The 15,636-nt window shown below is 48.4% G+C and overlaps 1 protein-coding gene across 1 annotated transcript; it reads left to right on the top strand.

Annotated features, from left to right (window-relative positions):
• The first annotated feature begins 13,249 nt into the window (after nt 1-13,249).
• Epop (elongin BC and polycomb repressive complex 2 associated protein) lies at nt 13,250-14,417 on the top strand. The gene has a single exon (XM_077801418.1). The coding sequence runs from the start codon at nt 13,250-13,252 to the stop codon at nt 14,387-14,389; it is 1,140 nt and encodes a 379-aa protein (XP_077657544.1). The 3' UTR covers nt 14,390-14,417.
• The last annotated feature ends 1,219 nt before the right edge of the window (nt 14,418-15,636 follow it).

The following is a 15,636-nucleotide window of genomic DNA, read 5'->3' as shown; positions in this document are numbered from 1 at the left end:
CGGGCTACAGGTCTAGGTGATTTCTCTCATATCTCTGCTTTTGCTACGAATCCAGGGTCTTCTGAGTCTCAGAACCACTCAGGCTGGTCACTCCTCAATCACTGTCCACCCTGGGCTCTCCATGGCCCTTGTCCCCAGGATGCTTGTTTCCCATGCAGACTTGCTCCCCTTCCCTCACAGCCTTCCTTGCTCACATTTCTCCTCTGCCCTGTGAGGGTCCTCTCTCCCTGCCCATCCCTCAGGGGCCTCTTCTGGGTCTACATAGCTTTCCCTGGAAGAGTTTCTCCATACCTGACCCCTTGGCCTTGACCTGGATGCCTGTGACCTGGTCCTGACTGCTCTTCAGTTCCAGACCCCCTTTCCCGGGTCTCTACAGGCCACAGCCCTGAGTCCACCACTGACTGTGTACCTCCCCCCTCCCCTTCCTCTTGTTGGTCCCACCTGTCTTCATGGCCTCCCAAGACAAAAACCACAGGGTCCTTCCCAACTTTTCTTCTCACTCCTCCTAACTAGCCACTAAGTCCCACAGAATCTCCCTTGTCCCTGCTTCAATCTGAAAGTGGCCCTGCTTTCCCTAAGCACAACCCTCATTCAGCCCAATCATTATTGTCACAGACCTCTGCAGCTGTCTCCCATTGTCCTTGTCACCGCCTCCTCCAAGCAGCAACTTAAACTGACCTCTGGATCACATTTCCTTTGAGCATTGAATGTGCAGGCCCCAGGACCCCCTCCTCAGGCAGCTCAGAGAATTCACGGCCCCTGACTTAAATGTCTGGCCCACTTCAGCCAGAGAGAGAGAAGTACAGTCCAGGTTCACACTTACCCTTTCACACTCACAGAACGCAGGCCTCCTCAGAATGAATGGGAGAGTGTCCTTGCTTTGAATGAAATGCCAATGAGGGACAACTTAAGCTAATTATCAAGTCATGCCGGAAGCCAAATTATAGACATTGTCATGTTATAAACACCATTTCTCCAGAGAGCCGCTTGAAGACATCTGGGCAGCTGGGAGGGAGTCGAGCTCATTATCTTCCCCTCCAACTGGCTCTGTCTTCTTGTCCCACCCAAGATGTGGGGGAAACTTTGGCCTGAACCAGGCATCTGCTCCCCACCCCTGCCCCCCCCACCCAAAGCTAACAGGCTACAGGTATAATGATTCTCCCTCAAATACCTATCCAATCCTTGGCCAGTACCTGCCTTGTGAGGACTTTACCATCTGTGGCTGCAGCCTTGGGTGAGTGACTGAACAAGTCAGAGCCTCTGTTTTATGGAAAAACTGGATTCTTCTTTTTTTTTGGGGGGGGGTGAAGGTACTGGGGATTGAACTCAGGGGCACTTGACCACAGAGCCACATCCCCAGTACTACCTTGTATTTTATTTAGAGACAGTGGAGATTTAGCTGAGATGGAGTGTGCCAAATAAGCCTAGTGAGGAGTTCAAACTAGCAAGTGCTGGTCCCCATCCCCTTCTCACTCCCCCTCCTTAATTTCTCCCCTTGCCAAGTCTGATGCAACCACTTCCATCGATTCAAAATGGTCCATAACTCTGCATCCTACAAGACAAAGTCCAAATTTCTTATCAAACCTTCTGCGGGGCTGGGGCTATGACAGCACTTGCCTAGCATGTATGAAGCACTGGATTTGATCCTCGGCATCACATAGAAATAAACAAATAAGGGCTGGGGATGTGGCTCAGCGGTAGAGCACTTGCCTGGCATGTATAAGGCACAGGGTTCGATTCTCAGCACCAACCACATATAAATAAATAAAGATCCATTGACAACTAAAAAATATTTTTTAAAAATAAATAAAATAAAGGCATGCTGTCCAGCTACAACTACAAAAAAAAGTTAAAAAAAAAAAAAAAAGCCTTCTGCCTTTTGAGTTCTAGTTCCTGCCCGTCCTCCTTCCTGTGGTTCAGCTACACTAGCCTCCTTTATACATTTCTTTAAAGCACAGTCATGCCAAAGACTGTGAAGGAAGAAAGTGCAACTTCTTGATGGAGGGATTGACTGTCACCTGTGGGACTCGGGCATTAAAGACACCCTGAGGTCATCATAGTGCAAGATGCAGTGGGAGCATTGCCTATGAAGTGTTTGCAGTGTTCTTGTCCATAGTGAACTTCAATCTAATGAAGCCCGAAGCTCGAAGTTTCAGTTTACAGGATAAACAACATCCCACAGAAGCAATCAGAGAAATCTGGAAGGTGGGACATGATGTCTGTAATTTACTTAAAATTCCTTAGCAATTGGGGCTGGGGTTGTGGCTCAGTGGCTAGTGCTTGCCTAGCACATGTGAGGCCCTGGGTTCAATCCTCAGTACCACATAACAATAAATAAATAAAGGTATAAAAATTTAAAAAAAATCTTCAGCAATTGAACAAATCAATGGCATGGGTCAGTGAAGATTATCCTAGATTTCAATGAGACTGATTCAGAGACATAACACAATGCAGTGTGAGATCTTATTTAAATCCTGGTTGGAACTAACCAAATGGAATAAAAAAGCATATTCTGGGGCTGTAGCTCATATTACAGGGACAAGTAGTTAAATTTGAGTATGCAGGGTATTAGATGATACTAAGGAAGAATTGTTAACATTGTGAGTTAGGATTATAATATTGTAGTGAGCAAATTATCTGCAGTATTTATGGGTGAACTGCCTTGCAAACTCTAAATCACTTCAAAATATCTCATCAAAAATGAAAAGTATACTAAAATGTTAATTAATAAATCTAGGTAATGAGCATATGGGGAATTCATTTTGCTATAGGGTACTTTTGTGTGTATATTGGTAGTGGGGATTGAAACCAAGGGTTCTCCTATACCACTGAGCCAGCCCTTTTGATTTTTTATTTTAAGTCGGGGTTTCACTAAGTTGCTTAGGGCCTTGCTCAGTTGCTGAGACTGGCTTTGAATTTGCAATCCTTCTGCTTCAGCCACAACCTCAGTCCTGTAAAAATGATTTTTAAAAAATATTTTTAGTTGTAGATGAACATAATGCTCTTATTTTATCTATTTATTTTTTATATGTTGCTGAGAATCAAATCCAGTGCCTCACACTTGCTAGGCAAGAGCTCTAACACTGAGCCACAACCCCAGCCCATTAAAAAAAAGTATTTGAGTACCAACTATGTGTCAATCACAGAGCTAAGGCAACACTGAATATGGTCTCTGTCTCCATGAAACAGTGTGGTGGGAGGGAAGGGAAGCAGGTGAAAATGCTTTGAAGGGAATGTACACAGTTCTCAAAGGATGGGACATGGCTGAAACTGACCAGGACTGGGAGGGGAGGGTGGGGAAAACTTTTCTTCAAGGAAGGGATGACTCAGTGATGCTCTGGGTAGGAGCAGACACTGGCCAGAGAAAGGGAGAAGAAGGGAGAGCCGGCGTGGAGGGAAGAGAGGAGGAAGCCTGTTGCTTCAGACACTAAAGAAGGACCGAGTGGTTGAAAGGAAAGAGAACATCTCAGGAGAAAAGGTTGATGGGGGAACCCCTGTCCCTCCCAGGAAGAACTGTGTATAAGGTTGTCATTAGGTGATCCTACTTGGCTGAGTGAGATGGGGAACCATTAGATTTTTTGAAAAATTATTACGAACAATCTTATTTTAACAAATAAGAAAATTTAGGTGACCATTAAATGATTTTTCAGAGCTGGGGCTGTAGCTCAGTGGTCCAGCATTTGCCTAGCACATGCAAGGCGCTGGGAGGTGACTCCAGTACCATAAAAAATAAATGAAAATAAATTTTAAGAAGAAAGATTTTTGAGAAGAGGTATAACACACACCAGTCTGTGGCTTTGAGAAGTTACCTGGGGTGTTAACAATGTTGTGACTTCCTGAGGTACCGACTCAGGTGTCAGGACAGTGACTGGTTTCTGGCTGTGAAGGTGGATGGGTAGGGGAACCATACATTGAGACAGCTGTCCCTAGGAGTGCAACTCATGGCAGTGGCAGGATGGTGGTCATTAATGGTTTGAGACAGGTTTAGTCTGAAGGCTTTGGAAATGCCCAGGGTAGCTGAGTGGGCAGTGGGGTGTGTGGGAACTGAGGACAGCGTGAGCCCTGGTGGACCGATGGTGATTGCAAAGTGGTCATGGAAGAGAATTGAGAGAAAGAAGAGAGTTCTGGGATGAGTCTTGAGGACCCTTGATATTGTGGGCTGAGGACAGGAGAATCAACCTGCACTGAATACCAAGAGACAGAAGCCAGCGAGGCAGGACAGCAGGGCCGTGGAAGCCTAGAAGGCCAGTGATTGGAATTTTCTAGAAAGAGGAAGAGGCAGACACTGCAGACTGCTGCCGAGAGGTCAAGAGGAGGGACAAGAGCCTGCTGGTTTCGATGAGATGGAGGCCACTGGGATTTCGGCAAGAGCTATTTTGGTGGCAGGTGGGGGAGGAAGCAGATGGAAGTGGGTTGAGGAGTAAGTGGGAAGTGAGAAAAGGAAGACCACGTGTGCAGACAAGCTCTTGAGGGAAGTTTGGCTGTGAAGAGGAGAGAGGGATGGGGCTAAGCCTCTAGGGTCAAGGGAAGCTTTGCCTCTTTTGTGTACTTAACGTGTGTGTGTGTGTGTGTGTGTCTGTCTGTCTGTCTGTCTGTCTGTGTGTTGGGGCTTGAATCCAGGCCCTTGGGCATGATAAGCATGTGCTCTACCACCAAGCTACTCCCCAGCCCAGATTTGGTCTTTGAATGCTCATGGGGAGAGTGGTTGGCTCTGCAAGAGAAATCAGAGATGATTCTTCAAGGTGGCTGGGAAGGGCCAAAGCCAGCGCACCCTTCTACATAACAGGAGGCCAAGATGTTCGTGGCTGGGAGCTGTGGGCACTCAGGACAGGGGCTTGCTTGCCTCTGTTTCTTGCTCACACTGTTTCCTGGGTTGAAATTCTTCCTTTGTGTACTCCTACTCATCCTTCAGAACCCAGATGGATAATTACCTTCTTGAAAAAGACATCCTTCCTCTAGGGACCCTTGCTCTAAGGTTCCTAGGACCACAGTCAGACCTCTGATGCTGCTTCTCAGATTATCCTGTACTGTCCATCTCCCTACCAGACTGCATCCATCACCCCGGAGTCCCCAGGGCCTGCCTGAGCCTTGCTCTGCGGTGGGTGTTCAGGAGCTGTTGGGTGAATAGATGAATGAACTATTTCAGACTAATGGAGGAGTATAGAGGAGGACAAGCTGGGAATAATTTCTGAGGAATGTGGGAAAAGAGGAGAATTCCAGGAAAAGGGGAAAGGGGTCCTAAGCTACTGCCAAGACACTGTATCAAGGGCCTCTGTGGACCAGGGGCTTCCATATCCCCAGAAGGATACCCCTGGTCCTCTTGTGTATGACCTGGATCCCCAATTTTACCAGAATGTGAGCTCTCTGAGGTGAGGTTATCTGTCTTGCTCACTTCTGTGCCTCCAATTCTAAAATAGCACTGGCATGAAGGATTGCCAGACAAAAGGCAATTGAGTTTGAATTACAAGCCAGTTGAGTTTGAATTACAGAAAACAATAAACAAGTTGTCTAATATAAGTGTGTTTTGTTAAGAGACTATTATTATTATTATTATTATTAATTTTGGTGGTGCTGGGGATTAAACCAAGGGCTTTGTGCATGTGAGGAGAGCACTTTACCAACTGAGCTATATCCCCAGCCCTGAGAGACCTTTATTTTATTCATTTATTTATATGCAGAGAGTCGAACCCAGTACCTCATACATGCAAGGCAAGCACTCTGCCACTGAGCCATACCCCCAGCCCTAGTATAGATATGTTTGGCATTCTTTGTGCTACTCTTGGCAGTCCTGTACATAGTAGGTACTTAATAAATAGTGTGGAATAAACATTGCTTGATTAAAAGATACCAAGGAGATGCAAATCAGTAAATTCAAGACGGAAATGGAGGAGACAATCTAATATCTTCAATGAATAAGTTAAAAGGAGAAGATTTTTTTAAAAAGATAAAAGAGGGTTGGTTTGTTTGTTTTTCAGTGATGGGGATCCAACTCTTGTATGCTGGGCAAATCCCCTACCACCGAGCCATATCCCATCCCATAAAGGAAAAATTTATAGACTAAAAGAAACTTAAGAGACATACTAACCATTTGAATTCTTTTTTTGGATTATAATTAAAATAAACTGAATAAGTTGTGAAGAAAAACTATTATGAGATAATTAGAAGTGTGTACACTGCCTGGATTCTTGGTGATGTTAAAGGACTTTCCTTAGGTTTAGTAATAAGCTTGGGATTATGTTTACTTTTAGAGTTCTCATCCAAGGGTGGCACACACCTGTAATTCCAGTAGCTTTGAAGACTGAGGCAGAAGGATTGCTAGTTCAAGGCCAGCGTCAGCAACTTAATGAGACCCTGTCTCAAAATAATAATAATAATAATAATAATAATAATAATAAATGGGCTGGGGATGTGGCTCAGTGGTAAAGTGACTTTGGGCAATCCCTAATACCAAAAAATAAAAATAAAATAAGAGTCCTCATCTTGCATAAATATATATTGAAGGATTTGGGAATGTAATTATATGATGTCTGGGATTTGCTTCAAAACAGTGCAGGGTCATGTGTATCTAAAAAGAACAAATAGGGCTGGGGTTGTGGCTCAGTGGTAGAGCGCTCGCCTAGCACGTGTGAGGCACTGGGTTCAATCCTCAGTACCACTTAAAAATAAATAAAGATATTATGTTCATCTACAATTAAAAATATATTTTTAAAAATATGGGGTATGGGGCTGGGGATGTGGCTCAAGCGGTAGCGCGCTCGCCTGGCATGCGTGCGGCCCGGGTTCCATCCTCAGCACCACATACAAACAAAGATGTTGTGTCCGCCGAAAACTAAAAAATAAATATTAAAATTCTCTCCTCTCTCTCTCTCTCTCTCTCTTTAAAAAAAAATATGGGGTAAGAGCTCTGCCTTAATTGTGGGGTGCATTCCTTTATCAAAACTACTCAAAATTCTGGGAGTGTAGCTCAGCATACAGTGCTTGTACAAGACCCTAGGTTTCATCCCCAGACTGCAAACAAACAAAAACTATTCAAACTGTATACCTGAAATGTGCATTCTAGCTGGGTACAGTTATGCCTGTAATTCCAGTGTCTGTGGAGGATGAGGCAGGAGGATTGTAAGTTCACAGCCAGGATCGGCAATTTAGCAAGGCTCTAAGCAACTTGGCAAGGCCCTATCTCAAAATAAAAAATAAGGCCCAGGATACCTGTAATCCCAGTGGCTCAAGAAGTTGAGGCAGGAGGATTGTGAGTTCAAAGCCAGCCTTAGCAATTTAGTGAGGCACTAAACAAGTCAGTGAGACCCTGTCTCTAAATAAAATATAAAATAGGACTGGGGATGTGGTTCAGTGTCAAGTGCCCCTGAGTTCAATCCTCAGTACCCAAAAATAAAAAATAAATACAAAATAAAGAGGGCTTTGGATGTGCCTCAGTGGTTAAGTGCACCTAATACCAAAAAATAAAATAAAAATGAAATAATAATAATAATGTGTATTTTATTGAATATACATCATATCTCAATGTAGTTGGTGGGGACTGTCTCTCCCTCTGGGGATGGCTTGCATTTTCCCTTGAGTGTGTATTCCTTGCTTTACCCCAAAAGCATCTCTCTTTAGAGACTGCCCCCCATCCCTTTCTCCCTTGAGTGTATATCTACTTTCCTAAACAAACCTCTGTCTATGCCTTTAAGAAGTAATGAAAATGTGCTGTCAGGAATCAAACCCAAAGGACTCCTACAAATAAGCATGTGCTCTATCCCTAAGCTATACCCCCAGCCTGAAGTTTGATTTTTAATTAATTTTTTTTTTTTTTTTTTTTACAATGGGACAGGGGAGGAGCTGGTTGGGGTAGGAATGAAAAAACATTGGCCATGAATTGGTAAGAATTGAAGCTGGGTGTTGGGCACGTGGTGGTTTATTATGCTCTATTGTTTGGTTTTGTGTGGGTTTGAAATTTTCCATAATAAAACACATTTTAATTGCGTGAAGGAAGATGCTATTTCTGTTTTACAGATGAGGAAACTAAAACTTCCAGAGGTTAAGTAACTTGCTCTGAAATCACACAGCTGGTAAAGTGATGAGTCTGGAATGTGAACAACCCAGAGTCCCGAACTTAAGCTATTAACCATGGGGCCAGTTTCCCAGGGGAAGAAAGCAGTGTGTGGGCTTGTGCTAGGGGGCAAAGCAGCCCTGCTGGGCCTGAGCAGAGTCTGATAGGGAATTCTGGAAGCAAGAAGAGGTAACAAGGTGGTGGCCAGGGTGTGATGGGGTCAAGAAATGTCTTCTTTCTTAGATTCCTCCTTGCAGGGTAACTTGTGGCTACCAGCGTGGACTTAGCACCTAACTGTCCTGGTTTGAGTACTGGCTCTTCCACTTGGTAGCAGCATGACTCAGGCAGGTCACTTCTCTCCCTTAGTGTCCTTATTTAGAACCCAGAAAGCCGGGAGTGGGGGGGGGGTGCGTGCCTATAATCCCAATGGTTTGGGAGGCTGAGGCAGGAGGATAGTGAGTTCAAAGATAGCCTCAGCAATTTAGTGAGGTTCTAAGCAACTCAGTGAAATCCTGTCTCGAAATAAAATATTAAAAAGGGCTAGGGTGGTTAAGCACCCCTGGGTTCAATTCCCAGTACCAAAAATAAAATAAAAAGGGGGGCTGTAGTTTTGGCTCAGTGGTAAAGTGCTTGCCTAGCATGAGCAAGGCACTGGGTTAAATTCTCAGCACAGCATATAAGTAAATGAATAAAATAAAAGTCCATCAACATCTTTAAAAATAGTTTAAAAAATAAAATAAAAATAAAAAGGGATGGGGATGTAGCTCAGTGGTAAAATGCCCCTGGGTTCAATCCCCAGTGCTGAAAATAAAAACGAGCACTTAAAAATATCCCCTATGTCCCTGCAAAGACTTGGTGTTTTCGAGCATTTTTGTGGTACTGGGGATTTAACGCCAGACTTCAGAAATGCTAGGCAACTACTTGACCACTGAGCTACACTCCCAGCCCCACACAAAGAATGTTATGTCAAAATTCATAATAGCAGCCAGGCACAGTGGCGCACACCTGTAATCCTAGCAGCTCAATAGGCTGAGACAGGAGGATCACAAGTTCAAAGCCAGCCTCAGCAACTGGAAGTGCTAAGCAACTCAGTGAGACCCTGTCTCTAAATAAAATATGAAACAGGGGGCTGGGGATGTGGCTCAAGTGGTAGTGCGCTCGTCTGGCATTCGAGCGGCCTGGGTTCGATCCTCAGCACCACATACCAACAAAGATGTTGTGTCCGCCGAGAACTAAAAAAAAAAAAAAAAAAAAAAAAAAAAAAAAATACAAAACAGGGCTGGGGATGTGGCTCAGTGGTCAAGTGTCCCTGAATTCAATCCCCACTACCCACCCCCAAAAATGCTCATAATAACATTATTCATAATAACCAAAAAGTGAATACAATTCAAATGTGACTGAATAAACAAAATGTGGTATATCCATATAATATGATATTATTGAGCAATAAAAAGAAACAAACTATTAATCCATATTAGAACACAAATAAACCTCAAAAAAGTTAGCTTGTGTGAAAGAAGTGCAAAAGACTACATATTACATTATTTCATTTATATGAAATGTGCAGAAAAGGGATTTCTATACAGACAGAAAGTAGATTAGTCTCAGGGGGTGGGATTGGGAACACAAGTTGACTGCAAATGGGGATGAGGAATCTCATAAGAAAAGTTCTAAAGGTGAGTTATTAAGATGGTTGCATAAGTCTAAATCTACTTAAAATTGCTGAATTGGACAGGGGGTTAAGTATGGTATGTCCATTTAAAAAATAGCATCTTATAGGATTGGTATGGGGGTTAAATATCAGAGGTTTTAGAACAGAGACTGGCATGCAGAAAGTGTGGCAAATATTATTATTATAGAACTGACGTCTGCAGCGGTTTCTGAGGTGCCTTCTATGGGAAAAGTGCAGCTAGGCAGGTCCTCTGCTTCCAAATCCTTGAACACCGTCATTATTGCCTAGATGGACCAAAGAAGGGGAAGGGCTGGCATCCAGGTTCCCAGGGTCCCTTTCTGCCCCTATTCTGGAGGTTTCATAGGGGACCCAGCAAAAAGCTGTGTCTGTCTTTTTTTTTTTTTTTTGGTGAGTGTGAGAAGGTGGTGGCCCTCCTCATCTCATAGGCTGAGAACGGGGTCGAGTGTCCTCTACTGTAGGCAGTGGGAATTGCATTGGGTGAGCTGGCCCGCCTGGGTAATGGTGACCACTCACTTTGTGTTTCAGCCCTCCTAAACATTGTGAGGAAGCCGCAGTTGTCCCTTTCACTGGGAGGGATGCTGCAATTCAGAGTGTCTACATGATCTACCCAGTAGTACACAGCTGGTCCCCAATTCAAGGCTTCTGCAAAAGGTGGCTTGATGACCCCAGGCCATTGCAGCTAGAGAAACTCACTCTGACTCCTGCCTCAGTAATCTCGGACCCTATGCTGGAGTGCCTGGTTAAGGGAAGGGGACGAAGGGAAAGTAGAAGCGGAGGGGATTCATCCTCTATGGAAGGACTCTCAATAGCACTGGTCCCTTGTTAAAAGACAAAGCTGCTAACTTCAGATTTGGGGAGCTGGCAGCTTTTGGAGTGGGAGAAGGAAGATCTTCACTGTTATGTAATAGTCACTATTTATTCATACAGAAGATTTTCTTGGGTGTTCTTGCCTGTGTCAACATTGTGCTAGGTGCGGGAATGCAAATATGAAAGACTCCTGGGGACAGGGGGACTCTGGAGTCCAGGGGCCTATATGGGCCCAAGCCTCTTCTGGCATCTCAGCCAGAGAATAGAGAAGAACTGGATCAAAGCAGGTGCCTTTTGCCCCACAAGCAAAAGAAATCTGGCACTGCTGTCTGTCTCTGCTCTGCTTCCCCCCCCCATGCTGTGAATATCATCATTTTTCCTTCCAGAACTTTCCTCAAGTAGTGGTGTGTGTGTGTGTGTGTGTGTGTGTGTGTGTGTGTGTGTGTGTGTGTTTGGCTCATGGTTCTTGAGGTAGTCAGGAATCCTGGAGACAAGATCAAATTAGCCAAGTAACCTGGCAGGACCCATGGATTTCCCTCATGACAGCTGCCCTGGAGATGTCTTCTACAGAGGACTTAGGGGATGACTGTTTTGAGCAATAAAACGCCACACCGCCTGGTCCCTCTAACCCTGGCCTCCCTTTCACCTCTAGATCCTGACAAAGGGAAGTGAGGGAATTAGACCCAGCTTATCCCTTTCTTCTCAGATGTTATTTGATGTCATGTAGGAGAACTATGCCCCCATGGTCACTGCTGGGAAGGCCAGGATGCACTCTGCATCATTTGACAGAAACTCTTCCTTGTCCTGGCTCCAGAATGAGATATTTCTCCTTAAGTCCCCACTTCCCCCAGCATCCTCCCACCCTCTTCCTCCAACCCATCACACACCAATTTCTCTTTTCTGCAGATGGGAACAGCCATATGCAAACAACCTGATTTTTATCAAGAGAGAGAGATTCCATTCACTCATTTATTCATTCACGAATATTCATTGAGTTCCTCTTACATCTGCGCACAGATCTAGGCAGTGGGGATATAGAGTGATCAAGACAAAGTGTTTCCCTCACATGTGGGCTCTTCTGGGCAGCCAGGGCATCAGCTCAGTTCCAGACTAATGGGAGAGACACACCGAGGAACAAACACATTCACAGACTTTCCTATAATAGTAAGCTGTGCAGACACTAAAGGGTAAAAGGATGGAATGTGCTGAGGTTTGTGTGCTGAATGATCAAAGTATTTAGTGGGAATTCACTTTTTCCTTGTTTTACACTCTTTGAGGGAGCTGAGAGTGAGGGTCTGTGTGTCCCTTCAGCCACCTCTTCAATTCATTTTGGCAGTTCAGTACTCAGAATATGACTTTAGGGGTGGCTACAGAGCAAGCCCTTTGTAATTCTGTTAAGAGGTGGGGTACACTTCAGATACTGCATTAGAGAAATGGAAACTGGTACTGAGAAAACCTATTTATCATCTTCCACGAGTGTAATAACACCCCACAAATTAATTTTTTCCTTTATGCATCTTGCTTGTGCATATTGAATTCATTCTATAAACATTTTTTCCAGTATTGTGACTGAACTCAGTGTTGCTTTACACTGAGCTACACCCACTGCTATTTTAATGTTTTGAGACAGTCTCGCCAATTTACCAAGATTGGCCTCGAACTTGGGATCCTCTTGCCTCACTCAGCCTCCCCAGTAGCTGCGATTACAGACGTGCACTACGACGTCTGGCCTCAACGAACACTTTTTGAGTCCACTGTGTGCCAGGCACTGTCCTTGCGGCTGGAAATTCTCTGTCTATAGGAATTCTTGCTGCTCAGTTTATAAACCACCATCGCCTCATTTATCTCTTCCCTTAACATTGTATGTGAGTTTCATATCTGTTGATTCACATAGCTCTCCATCAGTCCCAAGAAGGCAGATATGAACGTTCCCATTTTGCAGATGCGAAAAGTATGACTGCTAAGGGAAAAAACCGAGTTGCTTTGCTATGACTAAATGCCAGGACTCCACTGGGCCACGTGCAGCAGCGCATCTGGCCCCTCGCGATCCCACCCGCGCACGCTCGCTCTTTCCCTCCCTGCCGCCGCCGCGCCGGGTCCACGTGTGTGTGTCTGTGTGCGGAATGGGGACGGGGGCGGTGCCGCCGGAGGGGTGGGGTCGAGGCTAACGTCACGGACAGTGCTACCCAATCAGCGGCGGGCTCGCGGCCCCGGCGCTGGTATTGGGGCAGCGAGGGGGCAGTTCTCTATAACGCGGTCTCCGGGAGCCAGCGGGGAAGAAAGAAGCCGAGCGGGCGGAAGGCGCCCTCCCCGCCGCCTGGGCCCGGGCACCGGGTGCCGGGCCGGGGTCCTTCCCGCCTCCGGCGACCGCCGGCCGCTTTGTTTTCCCCGCCTCAGCGCTTCGGGCGACTTGGGAGGGCTCTCGCCCAGGCTGCGCAGAGAACGCTGCGGCAAGAAGGGCGGCTGACCGCGCCGGGACTCGCAGGGACCCAGGAGTCCGGCCGCCGGGAGGGCCGCGTGACGAGATCGAGGAGGGAGCCAGAGCGCCGCGGGCCGGGGTAGCGGGCTCGGGGCTCCCGTGAGCACAGACCTCCCCGTCGAGGGGGGGCGATGTTCCCCTCGCCCGTGGGCTCTTCGGGCAGCCAGGGCATCCCGCCACTGGGTCCAGGGCCCCCTCAGTGGGCACCCCCTCAGGCTGCTCCATGGAGACTCTGTGTCCCCCTCCCCGCCTGGCAGTGCCGGCGTCCCCGCGAGGGTCGCCCTGCTCCCCTACACCCCGGAAGCCGCGTCGGGGGACACAGGAGTTCTCTCCGCTGTGCTTGCGTGCCCTTGCCTTCTGCGCCCTTGCCAAACCCCGGGCGTCCTCTCTGGGCCTGGGGCCTGGGGAGCTGGCGCCACGGGCCCCGGTGCAGCGGGGCCCTCGAGCCTCCCTGTGCACCGGCGGCTGGGCCCCGGATGGTCTGAAGTACCTCGGGGCACAGGCCGGGCAGTTCAGCGATCCAAAATACCGGGCGGGCGAGGATGCCGGTGTCGCGGTGTGCCCGGGCGGCGGAGAGGAGGAAGAGGGAGGCGGCAGCTTCCCGCACTTCGGCGCTCGCTCCGACTCACCTCCGGGCCGCTGCCCGGAGCCCCGGTGTCCTCGGGAATCTTCGACCACCTCCGCCTCGGCTCCGCCTGGGCCAGACCAGGGTCTCGAGTCCCAGCCTGATCCAGTCGCCTGCCCGCCTCAGGATCCTGGCTCCCGGCCTCCGCCGCCACCTGCGGGCCTGTCCACCGTGCCCGCATGTCCCGGGGCGGCTCCAGAGCCATCCCTGCAAGGCCAGGAGGCTGCAGTGGATGGAAACCCCCCGCTGGCAGACCCCGAGGCATCAGCCGTTAGTCCCTCGACGGCCAGCGCAGCTCCGGCCCCGCCGGGCGATCTCCGCCAGGAACATTTCGATCGTCTGATCCGCCGGTCGAAACTTTGGTGTTATGCAAAGGGCTTCGCCCTGGACACTCCGAGTTTGCGCCGGGGTCCCGAGCGGCCGCCAGCGAAAGGGTCGGCCCGGGGAGCAGCCAAGAAACGCCGGCGGCCACCTCCGCCCCAGCGCAGCGCGCAGCCCCGCCGCCCTGCACCGACACTCCCCACCAACAGCACCTTCAGCCTTCTGGACGCCTTTCCCTGCCCTCCGGCCCTGGTGGTGGGGGAGGACGGAGACTTAGGGCCTGCATCTTCGCTTCGCCTACAAGGAGACGCTAAGCCCCCGCCTGCCCACCCCTTATGGAGGTGGCAGATAGGGGGACCCGCCGTTCCTGAGCCCCCTAGCCTCAAATTCTGGGGGGTCAACCTGGAAGAACTCTAAGCGTGGGATCTGTTCTGCCAAGTTTGGGAAATTGGGGCTACTGCCAAACTTCGGGCTTGAGGAGACCGCCTCATTTCCCACATTTGCCTGTTCCCTTCCTTTAGGTTTCTTGGGCTGTGGGCAGACAGACCTCAAATGACAGTGAGCTTTAAGCACCTAAGAGGTCGGGGTGAGGTTCCCTCCAACTCATCTTTGCAGAGGAACCGAGGGCTGGAGTCGGGAGAAGGCTTGACCCCTTAAGGCTGAATGACACAGATTCCAATCCCTCCTCCACCTCGGCTCTCTGGGGCAGGACCTTCACACCCTAGGGGGGAGAGAAGGAGGCTGGCTGTGGACTGGGGAAAAAAAGGGGGGTGGTGGGGGAGACCTTGGTGATGGACAAACCGGTTGTTTCTGCGTTGGAGGGCTAGCCTGGGGGTGTGGGGGCTGTGGTAGGGGTGGGAAGGTGATTGGCAGCGCCCCGGGGGCATCCCCACCCCCATCACCCAGGCCTTTAACCCTTCACTCCCTACCGGCCTTCGAAAGCCTTCTTAGCACCACCAGATCTGTGATAGGGAAAGGGGGGCAAATCACCTCCTTCCTGTTTCCTTCCTAGGGCCCCCTAAGTTGGAGTGACCCCTTAATCGATGAAATCTTCAATATCAGCCACCAGCCTTTCCCTTTTGTCCACTTTTGGAGTTTCTTCAGTTTTTCTTTGCTTTTTATTCATAAGCTCTGATGGTAAAAGAGCACCCCCCACCTTGGTAAATTGGCCTTCTCCCCAAGTTGCTCTTCATAGGAAGAGGGGCAGCGCTGAGGGACCCCGCCCCATTGAGGAGTTTGCCTGGGGAAGGGGCAGGGGACTGTCCCAGGGAAAGCAATGGAAGGTGGAAGAAATCAATAAAGTCAGACCAAACAAGTTGCCTTTCGAGGTCCACTCCACAAATTCATGGATGGGAGGAGGGGTGAAGTAGAGGGCTGGCCTGATTCCGTTCTTTGAACACCCAAACAGCCCCCTAAAGGGTGGAGACAAAACAAGCAGTATTTTACAGAGTGCTAAATGAAAGGGCTCTTGGCCTAACCCCTAGGGTCTCCTGGGGTTCGAAGGGGAAAGTTTGGGTTTGGATGGGACCTGGGCTGAGGTACTTTCTTCCTCTTCTAGCCTCAGGCATTTCGGGAGTTGTCAGGGATCTGATGGATCCGAAGGGGGCAGGGCCAGGGGATTAGGTTTGAGGTCAGAGGTTCTGTTTTCCAGGCGGAGGGGAGAG

The sequence above is a fragment of the Urocitellus parryii genome, chromosome 7, assembly GCF_045843805.1.
Source record: "Urocitellus parryii isolate mUroPar1 chromosome 7, mUroPar1.hap1, whole genome shotgun sequence".
Classification (NCBI taxonomy): Eukaryota; Metazoa; Chordata; class Mammalia; order Rodentia; family Sciuridae; genus Urocitellus; species Urocitellus parryii.
This window is presented reverse-complemented; position numbering and strand designations above follow the sequence as displayed.